The sequence below is a fragment of the Lipotes vexillifer genome, unplaced genomic scaffold, assembly GCF_000442215.2.
Source record: "Lipotes vexillifer unplaced genomic scaffold, Lipotes_vexillifer_v1.1 scaffold644, whole genome shotgun sequence".
Lineage (NCBI taxonomy): Eukaryota > Metazoa > Chordata > Mammalia > Artiodactyla > Lipotidae > Lipotes > Lipotes vexillifer.
This window is the reverse complement of record NW_006783288.1, coordinates 3,227,737-3,249,802: the sequence shown is the minus strand read 5'-3', so window position 1 is coordinate 3,249,802 and position 22,066 is coordinate 3,227,737. Positions and strand designations below refer to the sequence as shown.

The 22,066-nt window shown below is 41.9% G+C and overlaps 1 protein-coding gene across 3 annotated transcripts in view; it reads right to left on the bottom strand.

Moving 5' to 3' along the window:
• The window catches only part of TEK (TEK receptor tyrosine kinase), a 105,730-nt gene that overhangs the window by 39,267 nt on the left and 44,397 nt on the right, over positions 1-22,066 (bottom strand). For 2 of the 3 annotated variants that reach the window (XM_007455915.1, XM_007455916.1), the window contains exons 2-9: positions 20,880-21,191; positions 13,744-13,854; positions 12,714-12,866; positions 9,401-9,532; positions 8,785-8,925; positions 5,929-6,057; positions 2,143-2,294; positions 24-168 (exon numbers count right to left, since the gene is read on the bottom strand). In XM_007455915.1, the coding sequence (XP_007455977.1) occupies positions 24-168; positions 2,143-2,294; positions 5,929-6,057; positions 8,785-8,925; positions 9,401-9,532; positions 12,714-12,866; positions 13,744-13,854; positions 20,880-21,191 (1,275 nt within the window). The remainder of the gene's footprint in view (positions 1-23; positions 169-2,142; positions 2,295-5,928; positions 6,058-8,784; positions 8,926-9,400; positions 9,533-12,713; positions 12,867-13,743; positions 13,855-20,879; positions 21,192-22,066) is intronic. The other variant, XM_007455917.1, reaches the window with a different exon arrangement.

Sequence of the window (22,066 nt, the reverse complement as noted above, 5' to 3'; positions counted from 1 at the left end):
TTTCCCTGGAAAATGGACCTTACCTTTAACAGAAACGTTGAAAGGCTTTTCCACCATCCCAGCCACCGTGTTCACACTGCAAACCCAGACTCCTGAGTCAGGGGGCAGGATCCGGTGGATTGTGAAGGTGGCCACTGAGAGATGACCCGTGTGGTTAAAGTCTTTTGGCTGGAAAGGTCAAAAAAAAAAAAAAAAGCTTCTAGATAGGTATAAACACAAAGGTTCTTGACACTGACCCCATCGCATTGTTAAATAAGGAGTTTTCTAGGGGAGATTAAGAAGATCATTGCAATGCTTGTATAAACATTGGCTTATTTCCAAAGCTATTGTAGTAGCCCTGAAAGTTTATGTTGGATTGATGCCTTCGCAGATCCTGCTGTTGTATTTGTGTGTTTGGGAGAGTGGGGCAAACACTCCCAAGCAAAGAGTCTAAGTCCTTCTAAACTGCTTCTGGTAACACTTGTTCCTTTCTGGTCCAATACAGAGATGGCTGGGTGAGAAGACAAAATGGTTTCCTAAAGTGTTTGAGGGGCTGCTGAGTATGGTACTGTGGAGAAAGTCAGGGCTCCGAAGACACATGGACCTGAGTTCACATCCCAGCTCTGCCACTTTTGACCAATTCCTTAGTTACTTAACTTCACGCAGCCAGTTTCCACTTCTGCAAAAAGGGGACAGGTGACGTAAAGTAAGATGTGTATAGTATGGTCAGCCCTCACTAGATGGTAGCTGTGACTTCCACTAACTCATGGATACGCCAACAAGATTTTGGAAGCTGTCAGTTGGCTTCTGCTACCGAATGGATTGTTTGAGTGGAATCAGGGACATCTGATGTGTGAACATTCTACATATCCTGCCCCCAAGAGGGCATTTGGATCTGCCTTCTGGTCAAGTTGATTTTCAGTCATCTTTGAGAGAAAAATAAGATAAATATTTCAAAATCTTAGGTAAGAAAATACATCAATTTCCCGAAGATCACTTGTGACACAGAGAAATTTGACGCAGTTCCTGTCTCTGCTGCATTTGGGATTGTTGGAACAGGGAAGGGAAACATATCAGAAAAGTAGCTTATTCCTTTCCAGCAAAGAAGAATGCCGTGATAGCACCCTAACCAGTGGTGGACACCAACAGTGAGGACAAAGTGCAGAGGCAGAGACCCAAGGTATGCATTCAGACCTAAGGGATCCTGTGGATCATAGTTTCTGGATTGGAGGTGTGGGATCAGGTCTATCTAGAGTCAAATGGATTATGCTGAACTCGCCTCTGCTTTTTGTCAAAGCTAACAACACCCTAGCTTAGGAGGATGCAAGCCATGAATGGAATCCAGCCTTTAGCAGGGTGAGTGCTACACTCAAAATATCTAGTAGTATAAGGAGGTCAGATTAAGAATACAGCCACTATGGAGAACAGTATGGAGGTTCCTTAGAAAACTAGAAACAGAGCTACTATATGATCCTGCAATCTTACTCCCGGGCATATATCTGGAGAAAACTACAATTCGAAAAGATACATGCACCCCAATGTTCATTGCAGCACTACTTACAGTTGCCAAGACATGGAAGCAACCTAAGTGTCCATTGACAGATGAATGGATAAAGAAGATGTGGTATATTTATACAGTGGAATATTACTTAGCCATAAAAAATGAAATAATGCCATTTGCAGAAACATGGATGGACCTAGAGATTATCATACTAAGTGAAGTAAATCAGACAGAGAAATACAAATATCATATGATATCCTTTATATGTGGAATCTAAAATATGACACAAATGAACTTACGTATGAAGCAGAAACAGACTCACAGACATAGAAAACAAACTTATGGTTTAGAAAGCAAACTTATGGTTACCAAAGGGAAAAGGGGGAAGGGGAGGGATAAATAAGGAGTTTGGGACTAGCAGATACAAACTACTATATATAAAATAGATAAACAACAAGGATTTACTGTATAACACAGGGAACTACATTCAATATCTTATAATAACTTACAATGGAAAAGAATCTGAAAGAAATATATGTGTATAACTGAATCACTTTGCTGTACACCTGAAACTAACACAACATTGTAAATCAACTCTACTTCAATTTTTAAAAAGGTTATAATTTGTTCTACAAAAAAAAAAGAAAAAGAATAACTCTTACATGGAGCACTGTCCCATCTGGCTTCACCAGGGTCATTTCTTCATTAGCAGGTAGTGGCCAGCCAGATGCTGTGCAGATGGGGTTAAATTTACCACTGTTTACTTCTATGTGATCTGGCAAATCCTCTATCTTTGGGGTCATCCTTGGCATGCCTGAATGAAGGAAAGAGCACTGTGAAATCTAATCTTTAACACAGCAGAAATAGAAATAATAAAAGTAGCTACCGTTTAGTAAGTCATGCACTGGGCAAGAACTTGGCAAATATTATATTGTTTTATCATCACGTAATAAACTTGTGGGGTGGGTGCTATTGTGGTTCCCATTTTAAAGATGAGGAGACTGAGGCTCTGAGTTCAGGTTCAAGCTCTGATCTTTTTTTTTTTTTTTTTGCGGTGCACGGGCCTCTCACTGCTGTGGCCTCTCCCGTTGCGGAGCACAGGCTCCGGACGCGCAGGCTCAGCGGCCATGGCTCACGGGCCCAGCCGCTCCGCGGCATGTGGGATCTTCCCGGACCGGGGCACGAACCCGTGTCCCCTGCATCGGCAGGCGGACTCCCAACCACTGCACCACCAGGGAAGCCCAAGCTCAGATCTTTATGGCTCCAGAATTCACACTCTTTGGCCATTATGATGTACTTACTCAGTGGACCTAGGAGATACAGTCTCAATACTGAAAAGATCATCAGCACCACATCTCTGCAGATCTTACTGTCCACTCCCTCTCTTGCTTTTTAAGGGAATTTTTTTTACAAAAACAAAAGCTAGTTCTTCTTTCACTCTGAAAGCCCCCAATACTGCCGATCAACAATATGTCAAGTTTTGATATCTGAGAGATGTCTCATTAATTGGGAAGTCTGCAAGTGGCCGATGATTAATTATATTCACATTTACATCGAAGAAGTAAAGTGGAATAAAACTCCCCCAAATCAATTTCCCGTCAATAGCCAAATAAAAAATACTGCTGCCAATATGGAAAGGAAAAAACGTCTCTGGTATCAACAAAGGTATCAGGAGCCCTTGCTTATTATCTGCAGAGTAGAGAATGAATAATCCTGAAATATAACAATTTTATTCTGAACTGTAAGGTCTTAGAGAATTTTGGAACATGTGTAACTAAATGTAAGACATGACTGAAAACAGTCCAACACTTAGTAAAGAATGTAGGAGACGGAGATGCACTTAAAGCAAATAAGGGAAACATTGGAAAAGTGGCTTAGTCCTTTCCAGCAAAAAAGAACAGCAGTCACTTACACGCTGCTCCATATCAGCGGTGGGTCAAGGTAAACACATCAATATTGATATTTTATATTGATATCCTATTTCTCAGGCCTAGAATGAAACAGGTAAAGTGTATGGAGCAGGAGGGAAAAAGATCTAATAGCCACAAAGATAATTCCTTGATATATCTGCAGACTTGGAGAGACTGTGATTAGAAAATTTGCCAGACTGTTCAGCCTACATAATTATTGCCATCGGAATTCTTCAAAGTGCTTTGACATTTTCAAACCATATCTTTCCTTCATTGTCCCCTTGCAGTTTCTGCAGCTGGATGGGGGTGGAGGAACAGCTAGAGGGTGGAAAAGGGTGTGAGGGAAAGGGAGCTGCTCCCCAGAAGCCCGGAACCTGGTTCTAAGTTTGAGATTCTCACACTTTTTGTAACATCAGCCTTAGAACAGAAAGGAGGAAGTGGTGCAGAATATTCAAATCATTAAGCTTGTTCATTGCCCACTTTCAATCCATGTTCTGGCCCACAGCCTTTCCTTCCCTTCCTAGACCCTCCCAGATTCCCGCCCTGCAACAAAGTCCAAACGCTGGGGAAGAGGAGAAAGTATAAAGCTGACAAGCTAAAGCCTTTGAGAAAACAGTTGGTATTTGTTCTGATTTTAAAACTCACAGGCAGAAGACCATAAATGTCTTATTACTCTGAGTGTAGATTTCATTGGACATATGTTATTTATACTTGACTGAAAAAGTAATATATGTTTATTATTTTTAAATTTTGAAAATATGCTTCTTTGGATTTTAAAAAGTATATTCTAGGGTAAGCGTTAGCACACTTTCTTGAAAGGACTAGATAATAAATATTTTCAGCTTTGCAAGCCATATGTTCTCTGTGGTAACTCCTCAACCCTGTTGTGTAAGAGTAACCTTACACGATATATTGTAAACAAATGGGCATGGCTGTATTCCAATAAATTTTTTTTTATGAGAACAGATAGATGTTCCATCTGTCTAAAAAGGAGTGAGATACATACTGACATGTGCTACAATACAGATAAACCTCAAAAAAAGTATGGTAAGTGAGAAAAGCCAGCCACAAAAGACTATGTATTGTATGATGCCATTTATAGAAGAGGAAATATCAAAAATAAGTAAATCTGCACAGGCAGAGAATAAATTAATGGTTGCCAGGCACTGGGAGGAGGAAAGAATGGGAGTTACTGCTAATAGGTACACACTTTCCTTTGGTAAAATGAAAACATTCTAGATTATGGTGATGGTTGCACAACTCTGTAAAAGCATTCAATTTTACGTTTTAAAGGGATGAACTTCATGGTGTAAAAATTATACCTCAATAAAACTGTTTTACAAAAAAGTACACAAGGGACTTCCCTGGTGGCACAGTGGTTAAGAAACTGCCTGCCAATTCAGGGGACATGGGTTCGAGCCCTGGTCCGGGAAGATGCCACGTGCTGCGGAGCAACTAAGCCCACGCGCCACAACTACTGAGTCTGAGCTCTAGAGCCAGGAGCCACAACTACTGAGCCTGCGAGTCAAAACTACTGAAGCCCACGTGCCTAGAGCCCATGCTCTGCAACCAGAGAAGCCACTGCAATGAGAAGCCCGCGCACTGCAACAAAGAGTAGCCCCCGCTCGCCGCCCGTGCGCAGCAACAAAGCCCCAGCACAGCCAAAAATAAATAAATAAAATAAATACATTTATTTAAAAAAAATAGTACACCAGATTTGGTCTGTGGGTCAGTGTTTGCTGACTTCTGCTCTATGGTAATTCTGAACTAGAATTATTTAAAACTTCATTTTGAGGATAATATCTTTCATTTTTTTCCTTTCATTATATCTTGCTTTTTAAAAATATCTTTTATCCAAATCCCTTCTACATAATTCCACATAATTCTTCCGCTGTTGTGGATATCCAGGGAAAAGGCTGGTCCTAGAGAAGAGAGCAAAAGAGGTAGGCAGAGTTCTCAGCTGGCCAGTTATCACTTAATGTGCTACAAAGAACACATGGTTTATTCCTTAGTGGAAAGGCCAGTGTGAGAGTCCATAGAAAAGATTCAGAAAGCTGTCCTTTAGGGGGCTTCCCTGGTGGCGCAGTGGCTGAGAATCTGCCTGCCAATGCAGGGGACACGGGTTCGAGCCCTGGTCTGGGAAGATCCCACATGCCGCGGAGCAACTGGGCCCGTGAGCCACAACTACTGAGCCTGCGCGTCTGGAGCCTGTGCTCTGCAACAAGAGAGGCCGCGACAGTGAGAGTCCCGCGCACCGCGATGAAGAGTGGCCCCCACTTGCCACAACTAGAGAAAGCCCTCGCACAGAAACGAAGACCCAACACAGCCAAAAATAAATAAATAAATAAATTTATTTAAAAAAAAAAAAAAAAAAAAAAAAGAAAGCTGTCCTTTAGAACATGGGATATATTCTTCCTTACTTCGGGATGGAAACAGAGGAGTTTAAGAATCTTGGGCTAGTGGGGCAAGAATTATGCCAGAAAAGCTTGGTTCAGACATGCTGAACATGGCCCTGACTACAGTGTTACCTTGCTTTACCTTCTTTCTCACACTGGAGCCCTTGGTGTCCCGGAGAGCAGAGGCATCCTTGGAACCGATCACACATCTCCCCATTGGTGCAACTGCACCTAAGCTTACAATCTGGTCCATAATAACCAGGCTGGCATGCTGTAAACAAAGACATCAAAAACCAGTGTTAAGATAGGGAAGGAGGAAAACTCAGGCTATAGGTGGCTAGTTTTACTTTTTTTTCTCCAAGCTACCAAGTAGTATTATTTACCTGAATTACCAAGAAGTTAAAGGGTTGAGGAATTCTGCTTCCAGGAGAGTTGAATAAGCTCCTACCAGGTCACCCTTCTCAAAAATAACAACTCTATTTTAAAAACAACTACCTGAAAGCACTGAAGAGTGATGAGAGGAGGGACAGAGGGGACCACACAGGTCCTGAGGGGAACTGAAATTTGGAAGATGGGAATACTGTGCTCCCCATTTTTCAGCTTTTAGTCTAATGGTTGGTACAGTTGACATTATGTGGGGAAGCTAGGACCCCAAAGAAAACCTGTAGTCGTACAGACAGAGGAATCTTAGAGGACAGAGTCAAAGCAACTACAGCCTCTGGAAAGTGAGAGGGAAAATCTAGAAAGGAAGAGCCAGAGGGAGGACGTCCCAAATCTTTGGCTGACCCCAGAACCACACATGTTAAGTGCAGACTTGAAGCAACCCAGCTAAGGCTGAAAGGAATGAACTGAGTTTGAGTTGATGCCTGAGGGTCAGAGTTTGCAGTATTAGTCATACCAAGCTGATTGCCTGATAGGACATAATGAAACAAAATCAACATTCTTCAGAGAAATATATCATATTCCAAGTCTCCTCAATGTAACATTTACAATGTCCAAAATACAATCAACATAAGAAGAAATGGGAAATTCTGACCCATTCTCAAGGGAAAAGAAAATCAACAGAGACCAACCTGGATGACCCAGATGTTGGAAATAGCAACTACAATAACTATGCTCAGTGAAGTAAAGGAAAATATGCTCACAACAAATGAAACAATTAGATATATCAGCAGAGAAATATAAACTATAAAACATAACCAAAAAGGCATTCTAGAACTGAAAAACATAATATTTGAAATAAAGATTTCACTGTATGGATGTAGCAACAGAATGGAGATGACAGAAGAGTCAATGAACTTAAAGCTAGATCAATAGGTATTCAGTATGAAGAATACAGATAGGGAAAAAGAAAAAAATGATTGGAGCCTCAGGGACCTAAGGGACAATATCAAAAGGTCTAACATACATGTAATTGTAGGTCCAAGGAAGGAGTCTGGGAGAACACTAAAATATCTCAATTCATAAAATCTTAGTGATTTCTTGAGCCAGATGTGGGCTGGAATGTTAATAAAGGTACTCCTATAAATCTGGGTCTAGAGACATATTCACCATGAAGTTAATGAAGCTTATGTTCTAGACTCCTCACATACATGTATCCCTTCTGGGCCCTAGCAAAATTTTCATATATGCACATGTTTTTTTAAATTTGTGTATGATTTTTTTAATAGTCTTTAAGGAGGAACTGTATCTACCCCTAGTCGGAGGCACCTTTTACTTTAAGGTGTACATTTCTGAGACCATGTGGGATTCCTCTACAGCTAAGGCTCCCTCAGTGTTCCACGGGGGGCAGATACAGCATTTAGAGGGAACTGAGTGAGGTTTTGCAGGTAGTTGAAACTTACTTTTGTGTAACTCTCCTCTTTGTCCTCTTACTCTAAGTCCCTAGAGCTATGCTGTCCAGTATGGTAGCTGATAGCCATGTATGGCTATTGAGCTCTTAAAATATGGCTAATCCAAATTGAGATTTCAAAGACTCAGTATGAAAAGAGGAATGTAAAACATCTCATTAATATTTTTTCTATTGATTACATGTTGCTATGGTAATATTTTTGATATATTGGGTTAACTGAAATATTACAATTATTTTAACTGAAATATTACAATTATTTTAACTGAAATATTACAATTATTTCACCTGTTTCTCTTACTTTTTTAATGTGGATACTAGAATAATTTAAATTGCACATGTGGTTTATTTCTATTTCTACTGAACTGCTCTGTCCTAGAGCCCTGTTATCAAGTGGCTGGAGACCCCATCATGGCTCCCAACAGTGCCAGTTGTGGAAAAAGCTGATTTTGTGAGGCAAATACTGAAACACCATTGAGCTCTGCCTAATTCACCAAATTAGCATTCATTAGGGAAGGTCTAGCATATTTGGCCACAGGTTCATGTTAAGTTACTGTGTGATAGTTGATGTGAAAAACTTATTGGAAAGTAGATGGGAAACACATACCTCTGAGCTTCACCAAATGGGAAAATATATATTAAAAAGGGTAGAAGGAATCTTCGAGTAGGTGAAGTTAGTATTGCTTGTGTAAGGTCCAAGGAAGATAAGACCTTAACTTCCTCGATTTTCAAATCCCAAATCCTACCTGGATCTGACCTAAAAGCAATGATATTTATGATGCACTGAAGATAACAAATCTTTTATGGGTTTCCAACTCAAAGTGTGGTCGGAAAACCAAAAACATCACCTCGGAGCTTGTTAGAAATGCAGACCCTCACGCCCCAGTCCAGACCTGTGAAATCAGAATCTGTTTTAATAAGATCCCCAGGTGATATATATGAGAAGCACTTTCTATGAGGTCCAGAGTCTTAACATGAAAGCATAATTAACTTTGGATGAAGAGATCTTTGATTCAAAACCCTGTAATTCAGCAATAGACAGTTGAGTGAGCAGTCCAGGTATGTCCTACACGATGATTTCCAGCAAGCTGGATCTCCTTGGTATACCTGCTAGAACCTTTTCTCTTTACGGGTGTGACTGGTGCATACCTTCACTGCACTGCAGACCCTTCCAGCCTGTGGCACAGGAACACCCGTAGGGGTCTGGGAGACAGAACACGTAGGACTTGCATCCCTCTGGTCCACTACACCTTTCTTTACAAGTTCTGCCAAACGTGTTCAGTTCACAAGCTGTGGGTGGGAAAAAGATGATTCAGAGGCAAATATGCAGCCCTTTGAAATGCAGGATTCTTCTTTTTAAGGGTCTCTCCTAGACCAGTGAACATGGAAAAGAATCCAGTGTAAGCTGTGGAATTGTCAGTGTAAACACACCCTTATGGCCCATTTTATAGATAATGAAACTGCCTCACAGAGAGGACACGGCAGGCACAGCCCCCAGCAGTGCAGTTTGCATACTGCACAAACCTAGGGAGTGGCATTCACACCATAGATGTCGTAGATTTGTACACTTATTACAACTTTTCAGTGGTTGACAATAAAGAGCCTTTAAGAAAGGGCACCTTTTTTGAATTTACTCAAAGGCACCATATGGGCTCACAGAGGCCATTTAGCTTCCATTCCCAAATGGGTCCAGATCTAAAATTCTAGATCCAGCAACAATGGCTTTTTAAATCCACAGGTTACTCATCAAGCACTTTTGACTTACCCTTCTCACATGTTCTCCCCATGAACCCAGGAGGGCAAATGCATTCTCCGGTATCTTCGTGGCAGATCCCATTGTTCATACAAGCAGTGCAGACACGGTTACATTCAGGTCCCCACTTCTGAGCTTCACATCCTTTTTTTAAGGAAAACAAGACTATGGTGAGTGGAGCAATTTCCTTCCCCAAAGCTTTATTGAGCACCTGATACATGTTAGTCATGTGAGAGGGCACTGGTGAACGAAGATAAATAAAACACAGTCTCTGCTCTCTAAAAGCTAAGAGTCCAATGTGGGAAACAGACATGTGATAGAAAATAATGATAACGACAAAGACAGAAGTACCTAATTCTTCCTTAGGGTTGGAATAGGGCATAAAGGAGGGCTTCTCAGAGGAGGTGGTATGTGCGTTGAATCTGCAGGACCCACTAACTGACAAAGAAGATAAGGCTGGAGAGTGTGTTCTGGGCAAAGGCTAGGTCGGGAGGAAAACACGGCATGTTTGGAGAGCTGCAGTTACGGTTAGAGACAAGAGCAGTGGTTTTCAAAGTGTGACCCCTGACGAGTAGCATCACTATTACCTGGGAATCTGTTAGAAATGCAAATCCCAGACTCTCATCAATGACCTACTGTATGAGAAACCCTGGAGGTAGCCTAGCAACCTATGCTTCACAAGTGTTTCAGATAAGAATAGATCCATGTATATATGTAACTGAATCACTTTGCTGTACACCTGAAACTAACACAAAATTGTAAATAGTTCAATATAAAATAAAGATTAAAAAAAATAAAGAATGTGGAGACAGAAGACAGCTAAAAGGGGAAGCAGGAGCAAGTAGCCCCCAAATATTTTTCAGGTAGAAAACACATAAGAAATGAAGCAAGATACAAAATTGAAAGTACAAGAATGGTAAAATGCTTCTAGATTCGTATTTCCTGCTTCTTTCTCTCCAGCACTTGGTGATTTCAGATTGTTATTTAGGATACCTTCTGATAAGGAAAGCTCAGGGGGAGCGGGGTAGGGTGACCGTTTGTGGTCAGGAATTTAGTTTAATTTTTCTTCTGCAAGGAACTAATGTCTTTGTCCCTGAATATTAGTCTCGCGGTGGTAAACTTGGACCTGTGCCTACAGCTTATAATATTTTTGGCAAGAACTCCTAGTTATCAGTATTTTCTCTAAAATAATCAGGAAGACTGTCAACACAGACCCAGTCTTACAGGCAACCACTTAATTGATAAAGCTACAAAATGTCTCAAAGCTACTATTTACATGCCTTAATATATAAAGGGAAAACTCCTGCACAATTAGTGATTTCTGGAGAGCCAGACCACAGATTATCTTCACATGATGAAAACTAATGATGGCAGACACTGGAGATGAAAGGGGTACTCCTGTTACATTAAAGTATGTCTCTAACCCTGCAGCGATCTGAAGACCTGTCCCAGCTTCACTCCTAATCCTGGGAAAGAGGACGGGATTAAGCTCAAGGAAATACTTAAGGTGATCTCTTAGGGATGCAGAAGACAGGAAAAGAATTCCTTGATAAGCACCAAGTATGCAGTTAGGCTTCTGTTATTTTCTTCAAAAGCCTCGTGGCTTTGTATTTTAGGAAACCATAGATCCCTGGCATACAGAGAGAAATCCTATAAACTTAATGTTTTCGAGAAATCTTTTGCCATGGAGAGAATTTACGCCAAAAAGAAATCCTACACATAGAACCAGTATGGTTTTTAATACACATCTTTAAGCACTGACTATTCCTACGGTTCAAATCTACCTGGAGAGATACCTTACAGTTATGAGAATTGGACAAATGCCTTCAACTGTACCGCATTTCTTAGTAAACATCAAAGAGGTCAAACGGAAGGAAGTGCTTTTAAATAGGATGGTTGTGGCCCAACTCACACTTTCTTAGAATGATTTTAGATATTAGCAGTGCTTCTCAAACAGTTTTATTGAAATAAGAGCCAAAGAGAATAAATGTGCTTCTGGCCATCTGAAAAGGAGACAACTTGGAGATCAAAATATGTTTGAACGCTTTTGCTTTATCTTAAAACTTCAGGGAAATTTAAAATTCTAATCTATGATAAGTCATGTTTGTTTTGTCATTTAAAAAAAAAAAGCTTTAAACCTTTTACCATATATCAACATTTGATGTTTTTGATATTGCTGGAAAATCTGCCAATTTACCCCAGACTCTTGAGTGCCCCTGGTACATGGTGCTATATCACACTGGAGAGACCACCTTAATGAAATGAATGCAAATTGTGTCCTTGCCATTCAGACTCTCCAAGAGTAGAGAGGAATGAAAGGGGATTTCACCTGCCCAAACTAGATGAACCACACGTTTCATATGTCTATTTTCATATCGCAGTGTCTGTTTATCTATTTATGTGTGTACCTGCTCTGCTTGGGAATTACCCAAGGGACAGTGATTCATCTTATTATCCTTGTATTCTCAACACCAACACAATGCCTGGCAGAGACTTATAATCAACACAGATTTGTTGCATGAATGAATGAATGCATAAATATAATGCAAAGCAAAATAAGTACTCTTCACAAGTTAGCGATGCTAATCATTAGAGGAATGACAGGGCATCCCTAGTACTTAGACCTGAAGGCCTGAACATTTAATAGCATGAACACCTAACATAACCGGAGAAAACTCAGGGCAAATTTTTTGCTTTCTATAGATCAATTTTTTGTAAAAACCACTGGTGACAGTTACTACCCACTTTGATAGTTATAATGGGGGAGAAGTTTTCACCAGTTCTAACTCTTGCATTTTTCAAACCTGAAAACAGAAATCACATTTGAGAGTTAAATGATCTGGAAAGTTGGGATTTACAGGAGACTTAAGGTTTAACTAGATATTAGGCCAACCCAGAAGGCCCAGCTCATCTCCCTGTAGCAGACACCTTTTGGAGAGACTGTCCAGCTCACAGTGATTACCATTCTGTATGTAGTATGTGGCTCCACCCTTGTCTATAGCTCATTGGTCTAGGCGAGTAGACACCTGACACGTGTCAGGCCAATCTGATTGTTCATCCTGAGAGTTCAACATTTAGAAGTAAAAGAAACATCACTGAAGCTAAGTTAGGGTCATGGTAGCCTCCTAAAGTCCACCCACCCTCCCCGGTGCTGAGCCCCAGATCTTCCCTGGAAGATCTTTTCTGGAATTTGCTTATCAGCTTTTCCATCAATTTTTTAAAGTCTTCAGTACACTTTCAACGAATCCCTGGTTTTTGCTTAAGTAGCCAGAGTCAGTTTCTGCTACTTCCAACTAAAAATCCTAACAACCACACCATCACTTACTCCGGACAATTAGCCTGGTGAAGGCCGAGGTGAAGAGGTTTCCTCCTATGTACCTGGCCGAGTACACTCCAGCATCCTGGGGCTGAGCATGAGGCAGATGCACTTCTAAAATATCAGGTACTTCATGCCGGGGCACTGAATGGATGAAGGAACCTGTAAGGGAGAAAAGTGGAGAACAATGGGTCACACTCAAACACTCCTGTTTCCTTGTCTGCCCCCTCCACTTGATCAGCTTTCCCTGGCCTGATATAGAAAATGTGCTCTAGCATATTAGATGGGGGGAGAAGAATGAAAAGGCTGAACTATCGAATGCTCTCCCAAAAGTTGAGAAAAGTATGGTGTTGGAGCAGATAGGTTAGTCTATAGGATCTACTACCAAACACATGAAGGTGAGGGTAGCCTAAATTTCTCATCTCCTTCAGGGAGAGGCAAACCGACAAAGCTGGGGAAAACGTCAGGTAAACTTGCCAACTAACCAATTAAGGGATAACTAGAATCACTACTCCAACCTGTTAAGTCATTCATCCACAGAACTCCATCAATATTTCAGCGGCATCAGGCAACTGCCACCAGGTGGCGCCAAACCGTAGTCAGACCCAGACAGATTTGGGTTGCGCACTTGGACCCCCAGAACCACTGCCAATTGGCTTTCCAGGCTCACTCTGGTCATTTCCTTAGCCTTGCAATCAAACAGCGTCCCATTTTACACGGCAGAATTTACATGGCACATATTACATCATGATGGGATTTTCTTGTACGTTCATAGTTCATATTGTATATTTGTAAACGTACAATGTAGATAGGTGCATTCATATATGTATAAAAATCTCCACTTTAATTTACTTAATTAACCAAACACGTTACCTAAGACAGCTTCTATCATAGAATCTGATTGCATCATAGCTTGCATCATAGTAGCTTTACTTCAAACATCTGCCCCCAAGACTGCAATAAGATAATGACCCACAATGTTTTATGCTATCTGATGTCTCACACAACAGTGTTGGAATGACACAAAACACATACTCACCGTTTTTGTAAATCACTGCATCTTCTTCTTTAATCAATACCTTTTTGAAAGATATGTTCACATTATCTCCCCTGTCCACAGTCATAGTTAAAGTAGCTGGTAGGAAGGAAGCTTTTAAAAGAGAGGGAAAAAACAAATGAGAAAATGAGGTTATATATCTTTTCCAGGAACAAATCAACCGTGAATCAGATGAGGGCTATTACTTGGCAGGAGTCAGCTGGTTTTCATGAGAGCTTAGAGAGCTACACTGTGAAGGCAGAAGATGCCTCTGAACCATGCTCAGAAGGACCTGAGCTTTAGGTACATCTGCTTGTTTTCCTCAGCGCCTGCTGACCTGGGCACAGTGCCCTGGAAGACTCCCACACAGATACCGTGGTGCAGATAGTGACATGGGGCAGACCCAGAGGAAGAGTGGTGGAGATCAAAGAGCACCGTGAGCCCTGGAATTAGACAGTCCTGGCTTAAGGCCAACCCTCTGCCACTTACTGAACCTTTTTTTTTTTTTTTTTTTTTTTTTTGCGGTACGCGGGCCTCTCACTGTTGCGGCCTCTCCCATCGCGGAGCACAGGCTCCGGACGCACAGCCTCAGCAGCCATGGCTCAAGGGCCCAGTCGCTCCGCGGCATGTGGGATCTTCCCGGACCAGGGCACGAACCCACGCTCCCTGCATCGGCAGGCGGACTCAACCACTGCGCCACCAGGGAAGCCCTACTGAACATTTTTGACCCAGTTATTTCACCTCTGAACACCTCAGCTTCCTCATCTGTAATTTAGGAGTAAAAGTATTTACCTTAAACGGTTGGGAATAGTAAATGATGTATGCCAAACCCCTGGGTGCTTAGAAGAGGTCAGGATCCTTCCCAAATATAAACAAAGGCCACGCCGCTGTGGTGACACGTGCAGTGTAGCCATGAGTGGCAGGGAAGGTAGGCAGGGGACCTCAGGGGCCACTTTCCGGGGCTCCCTCTCACCTGAGGAGGTGCTTCATTTAGCAATCTAACCGAACAGCTCTTGCTCTCTACGACATGCCCTTAGGCTCCTGTGAGAACTATCTGACCATTTCAGGCTGTTGTTCCTTTCTCTGTGGTTTGTTTATATTTTCTGCTCCTTTGTGTGAAGATTGTTTACCTGACCATGGGACTTCTCGTTCAGCATTGTATTCTGAAAAGGAACTGAGATTCTCGGCTCAACTCCAGTGTGGCTTTACTTTTTCTCCATTCTGTGGTTTTTTATTATTTCAGACTTTGCGCCTCTTAGGCTCCCTGTTTTGGGGGTCGGAACACAGTCACACCAGAGTTCCCCTGCCGTCCAGCTGGCCACCTCCCGCATTCATGGCTCTAGGTGGATCGTTCTCTGCTGAGGACTAACAAAGCGCATCCACAAGCCAGCCTTGCACCTTGGGCTTCCTGATGACACAGGAGTCTGACTTGTACACAGTACGCATAGACTGACAGTCACGTGACTCGACTGGATCATGAAAACAATAAGCCCCTATTGACCAGGCATTGTTCTAAGCACTTCACACATATTTAATTTTCATGATATCTCTAGGAGATAGGAACTACAATTATCCTACTTTTACAAATGAGGAAATCAAGGTCCAGAGAGGTCAAGTAACCTGTTCAAGGTTACACAGCAAGCTCACAGGAGAGCCAGGATTTGAAGCAGGTAGCTCAGCTCCAGAGGCCTTTCATAGGTGATATAACACCTTCTTTTATAAATGAGATTGCTGAGCCCTAGGTTAGAAGATGACTTGCTTGAGATCATTTGGATTGATTAATTAACTCACAGACCTTAACTACGAACACAATTCACTTATTCCTTAAGCGGTGGAGAAGAAACTAGAAGGTAGTAAAAGTTATAAACAAAGACGCTTCTCATGGATGAAAAATAATTGAGCTAAATTTCAGTTGTCTCCTTTAATTTAATGATAAATAAAAACTGAGAGTAATAATGTCATTTTAGGTCCGTTGTTATTTTGTATAATTTCATAACAGCCCTGTGAAGACCAGATATCCACAGTCTGTCAGTGTGGAGATGGAGTTAAGGGTGACCAAGTCCCTTCCCAAGGCCTCCTAACAGTAAATGTGAAAGTTGAGACACAAACTCAAGAGCTCCACACTTGTTCCAGACATCAGCCCTCCAGACCCATCCTACTCCGGGCCCAGCACCCTTACCTCTCACTTCCAGCCAAGCTGAACTGTACTCAGTCCCTTGAACAGATCACATGATCACTCACGTCCAAGTCATAAACTTTCTCCCTTCTCTTCTGCTCCTTCCTTTCCCCTGTGTCTCACCAAGTCCTACTCATTCATCGGTCTCCATTTAGATGTCACTTTCTCCAGGGGCCTTACACAATCCTGGAATCCAGGTTAAGTGCCGTCATACTGCCCTCCATATACCCTGCCCTTCCCCGTTACAGCCCCACTCATACTAGGGTGAGCATTCCAGGAGGCTAGGCTCATGGCGGTTTTGAAAGGCAGCACAGGGATCAGACCCAAGTTTACCTTCCCAGGTCCAACTCGGGAAACCAGGTACATGAATGCTTCTAGTTACAATAGTTATAAGACTTACCTATTAATATGAAATCATAATAGTCCTCATCAGATATGCATTTGGTAATGATTAAATTACATAGCAATGTATAGAAAATTGCTGGGGAGATGTCAGGCACATAATAAGTATTCAGGAAATGTTAACTTCATTGTGTTTCCCATGTGTGGCACAAATAGAGGTTTAAGAATACTTGCGGGGGGCTTCCCTGGTGGCGCAGTGGTTGAGAATCTGCCTGCTAATGCAGGGGATACGGGTTCAAGCCCTGGTCTGGGAGGATCTCACATGCCGCGGAGAAACTAGGCCCGTGAGCCACAAGTACTGAGCCTGCGCCCCGCAACAAGAGAGGCTGCGATAGTGAGAGGCCCGCGCACCGTGATGAAGAGTGGCCCCCGCTTGCCACAACTAGAGAAAGCCCTCGCACAGAAACGAAGACCCAACACAGCAAAAATAAATTAATTAATTAATAAAATCCTACCCCCAACATCTTCTAAAAAAAAAAAAAGAATACTTGTGGAATGAAAGAATAGATGAATGAATCTGATTTCAAATTTTCCTATTTTCTTCATACATTTAACATGCTCATTTGAGTTATTTAGGTACAAATGTTTCCTCTCGGTCAACTTCACAAATCATGTTTGGGAAATTGGATGTTCTTAAAGCAAAGCCATTTCTCAAATGAAAAGAGGAAGAAAAATAACCTAGGTTTCTTCTGATGGAACACTCTGTAACAGATCTTTGGATGTGAAAACGTTCCAAACTTCATTTATACCTCCCTATCCCCAAATGCAATGTGCAGGGAGGTTTGAAAAAACTGCTTTTGACTTTTTTGGATGATGCCATTGATAAAAATCCCTTTGGCCATTTGGAGTATGTGAGCCAATTTAAGCTGTGTTTTGGCACATCTCAAATGGATTTTCCACTTCCTCCCCAGATGCACGAGTCAGCAGCAAGCAGGGATATAGTGATGTTTATCCTATCCTGCTGTGTCCCTAGGCGGGCACTCCTGAGTTCCCGTGATGTATTACCAGGGAATTAAGAGCGTCATGAAGACACAATGTTGGAGGTTTTCTTGACTCACCATAAAGGATATCACTTTCCTTACACCATATTTCAGCCATTGGATGGTCAACAAAAGAAAATCAGTTCAACAGCTTGAGATGATGTTGTTATTCAAATACAGGAGAGAGTACTTCCTATTTTTCTATTTTGTCTAAACCTCCATAATTATGTTAAAAGATGATATTAACATTTTCCACAGTTGACTATTAATTTCTACAAAATTAATAGTCCCGCTAAATTACTGCTCATTCCAAGGCACTAAATAATGACAATTACTGAACATTTACTGTGAGCCAGATAATGTTGGTGATTTCGTTTGATTCTCAAATGTACGTGGTAAAGTCTCTATCCCCATTTATTTTTTCAAATGAGCAAACTATGATTTCAGGTAAGTAATTTGCGCTGGGTTATACCAGCAGTTACAGAGCTAGGCTCAAACCCACGTCTGACTAACCTGCACTCCCGTATCTCTGTGTTCTAGGTTGCTTTTGGGGGCTTCAACTAGAGTTGTTGTACTTTATAAAACAAGTGCTCAGAATTGGGGTGGGTGGTTAAAGTAAGTGAGAGTGATATAGAGAGGGTAGTGCAATAAATACAGACTCTGAAGCCAGACTGCTTGGCATTAAATCCTATTCCCACCATTTACAAACTGCTATTGTTATTATTATGTAAATTGTTCTGCAATGTCTCACTTAACAGTAGCTTTCAGGAACATATCTACTGTGTAAATCAAATCTTACACTCATGGGAGCTGGCTTCTTGTATATACCATCTTACTCCTATTTAAAACCTAAGACGCTTTTGAAGATATTATTATACCCATCTCACAGATGATGAAAAATGAGACCAATAGAAGTTGAATAACTTGCTTAAGGCCATACAGCTGGTAAGTGGTAGAGAAAGAATTAAACTCAGGTGAAGTTGAGTCTAAAAGCCATCTTCTCTTCCCTGTTCCTCACTATCCATGCCTGCCTTAGCCTCATTTAACTGAACTTAAACTATGCTTTACCTGTGCTGACCTGGACTCTCACTTTGGAGGGATCATTGCAGTTGGTTTTTTTTTTTTTTTTTTTTTTTTTTTGCGGTATGTGGGCCTCTCACTGCCGTGGCCTCCCCCGTCGCGGAACACAAGCTCCGGACGCGCAGGCCCAGCGGCCATGGCCCACGGGCCCAGCCGCTCCACGGCACGCAGGATCCTCCCGGACCGGGGCACGAACCTAGGTCCCCCTCATCGGCGGGCGGACCCTCAACCACTGCGCCACCAGGGAAGCCCTACGGTTGGTTTTTGACTCCCAATATTCTGTTTTAATTTGCTCTATGGATTCTTATTTATACATTTTCAGGACAGCCCAGAAAGGGCACTTCTCATGTCAATCCTGTGAGACCTTTGGGGCACAAATCTCAGATCATCTTCATTCAGAATGTGGGCATATCAGCAGAAGGACATAACTCTTTACACAAGTCAGATCCCAAATGACACATGTGAAAAATAACAGAGCTGACTTTTCAGCCACGATAGCTTTGGCACACCTCACATCCCTTTGTTCAACCTCTCTTCCCTCACCAGAGAGCTGCATTCCTGGGAATTTCTGTTGTGCACTTTTCCCACTCGCCTGATGACATTTGAAGGTGGATGTTATAGTTTTGTTAAGAGGGCCTTTTCCCTCATTTGTGATGAATAATGATTTTATCACTTTGCTCTTAAAATGAGCTTGCTGCCTTCAAATTTTTAAATTACCACCATTAGCAAATTCAAAGAAATATTTTCAGGTAGGTCCCAGCTAGGGGCTGACTCTAACCCCTTGCTACTCAAAGTGTGGTCCTCAGCCCAGCAACATCTTATCCCCTGGAACCTTGTTAGAAATGCAGAATCTCAGGACTCTCCCCAAGGATCTACTGACTCAGAGTCTGCATTTTAACAAGACCCTTAGGGTGATTTTATAAGCATTTTTAACCTTGAGAAGCAGTAATCTAAAAATCCTACAGATTCCTATATAAAAAGCTGACAACCAGAAATGTGCAGAGGTGCATTATTTATCTGGATCAGTTTTACAATTAAAAATCAAATCCTAAAGAGCTCACAATGTCACTGTCTCATGAAATGACACATCCTCAGTCCACAGTCTCGTGTGGTTATGATGATGTTAATTTGGTGAGGACCCCTTCATTTTAGTTATAACCAACCCAGAGAAAGGGACTGAGGGTGAGGGGCCAGATCATTTCCGTCAGAACAAGGAGAGGTCATTTCTGCTGGAATCTGTACCTTCGTCCCAGTAGATAGCATCAAGAGCACCAGCAGTCTACCTGCCTGTCCAAACTTGGGAGCCTTAGGGAAGAACAGAGTCATTAAATAATGTTTACAATGACATCTCCTCCAACTGCCATGAGTTTGATGGACTGGCCTAAAGATACAGCTTAGGACCCACTTCTATTTTGGGAGAAGGGTTCCACCACATCACTGCTTTGTGAGGCATAGAAAGGAGTAATACTCTTCCTTTGCAGAAGGCTCTCAAGGTCCTCCTTCAAAAGTTCTGGTGTTCTGTGAGCTGGGCCTGGGTACTCAAATTTCTAAAATTAAATCATGTAGCCTGAAAAAAAGGGCCCCAATTCTTCATCCCTCCCTGTATCCATACTCTTGGCCATGTAGTTGTGTAATACCCTCCCATTCCGACTTTAGGCTCAGCTGTTCGACTTGCTTTGGGCGATAAAAGTGAGGCAGAAGTGAGAGTATACAGTCCTAAGGCTAGGTTTCAAGAAGCCTCGTGTGTTTCCGCTTGCTCTCTTGCACCCCTGCTGTCTCCATGAGAACATATCTACATTAGCCTGCTAACGGATAACAGTCACGCGGAACAGAGCCAAGGTAGCCCAACCAGGGCCAGCCTAATAAGCCTAGAGCCAGCCAATATCCATACACATGAGAAAGCTGCCCAGTCAAGATCAGCCACCTATCAACCCAGCTGACTTAGACTCACGAGCTATGAATGCTTATCATTGTACGCCACCGTGGTTTTGGTTGTGTGTTACACAGCATTACTATGTCAATAGATAACCACTGTACCAAGTAACTAATTAAATTGAGTTATTGAGAGATGTTTCCCTTAATGTTTTATTTCTACCATATTTTTCCTCTGAAAACATTAACTTCTGTTAAGAATACTCAGAGGCCAAGAAAACAAATAAGGAATCAAATGAAAAATCAACGAGAAAACTCAAAATAGCCCATAGTTTGGCGGTGGACACTTGTCTTCATTGCTGTGAATCGTATTATATACACGTAACATGTTCATATCTCCATCAGGACCATGGAGCCCTTAGTAGAACATGTGATATATTTCATTTCATCTCATGAACTAGGCACAAGGTCTAGTGAAAGGTTTGTATATGAGGGAGTTGGACGAGATGATCGCTTATCTCTAATGCTCTCAGGCAGCTCATACCCAGCCTGAGTGAGCAGCTGCCAAGACAAGAGGCGGGTGTGTGTCTCAGTGGACCTCACCTGCCCCCAACCAAGGGGCATGTTACCTTGTTGGCGCATCTTCATGGTCCGTATCCTTATTGCCTCTCCTCGAACTCGCCCTTCACAGAAATAAGCACCGTTGATTTTACTAGCCTTTTCTCTCTTCCAAACAACTTTTTTAGCCCATTGTCTGGTTGCATCTTGAGTAACTTCCAGTGGATCCTGGTGCTGGTTCATTAAGGCTTCAAAGTCCCTTCCTATGATGATGGGCTCATGGGGGCGCCATCCAGAGGCGATGCAGGTGAGGGATGTCTCAGCGTCAGACACGAGAGGTAGGGAATTGATCAAGATCAGGTCCATGGCACCCTCCACTGTTGCTAAAAGGAAAAGAGGGAACATAATGTATAAGGAAGGTTATTAACAAGGCCCCACAGGATAAGCTGGTGTTTACAAAGCCTTGTCTAAAAATAACTGTGTGAGCAGTCTTTCTAAAATGCTACTCTGATCATGTGCCTATCTCTCATTGGACAAAATCCAAAACTCTTTACCATGGCATCAAGACTCTTCATCACCTAGTCCCTGCTAACCACTGCTGCCCCATTGCACACCCTAGCTGTAATGGACTATCAGTTACTCTCCATTCCCAAAACAAGATGTGCACTAGGTGTCTTTACGCACTACAGTGCCTAAGACATAGTTAAGTATTCAGTAAGTGTTTGCTGAATTGAGACAAATTGATGATAATGGCATTATCATTATCATTATTTATAATTATTGATCAATTAATGATAACGTGGTTCTACCCCAATAATAAAGTATTCTAAAGAAATATGTCAATGACATACACCATATGCTAACTTTATAGACTCTCATCATTATCAAAGTATTGCCTGATTCCACATTAAATTCCGCAAGGTAAGGGAGGGACTGAGTGAAGTCTACATTTCCCTCTGACCCTCATCTTTGAAATGAGCCTAATAAGACCTGTCTTGCAGAATTCTTGTAAAGATTAAATGAGGTAAACTACATAACCTGCCAAGCACTGTGTCTGCAATATACAGGGTACTCAATGACCATTATTTCATTTTTCTTTATTCTGCCTCTGAACACCTAGCCCCAAACCTCAGATCTTCCCAAATGTAAAAAGAAAATCCTACCTGACTTTTAAGAGTCATTTCCTAAGTGATAAAGCACATTTACAAAAAGAACACCCTCTCATTTCACTTTCTCTCTCTCCCTCTCCCTCTTTCCC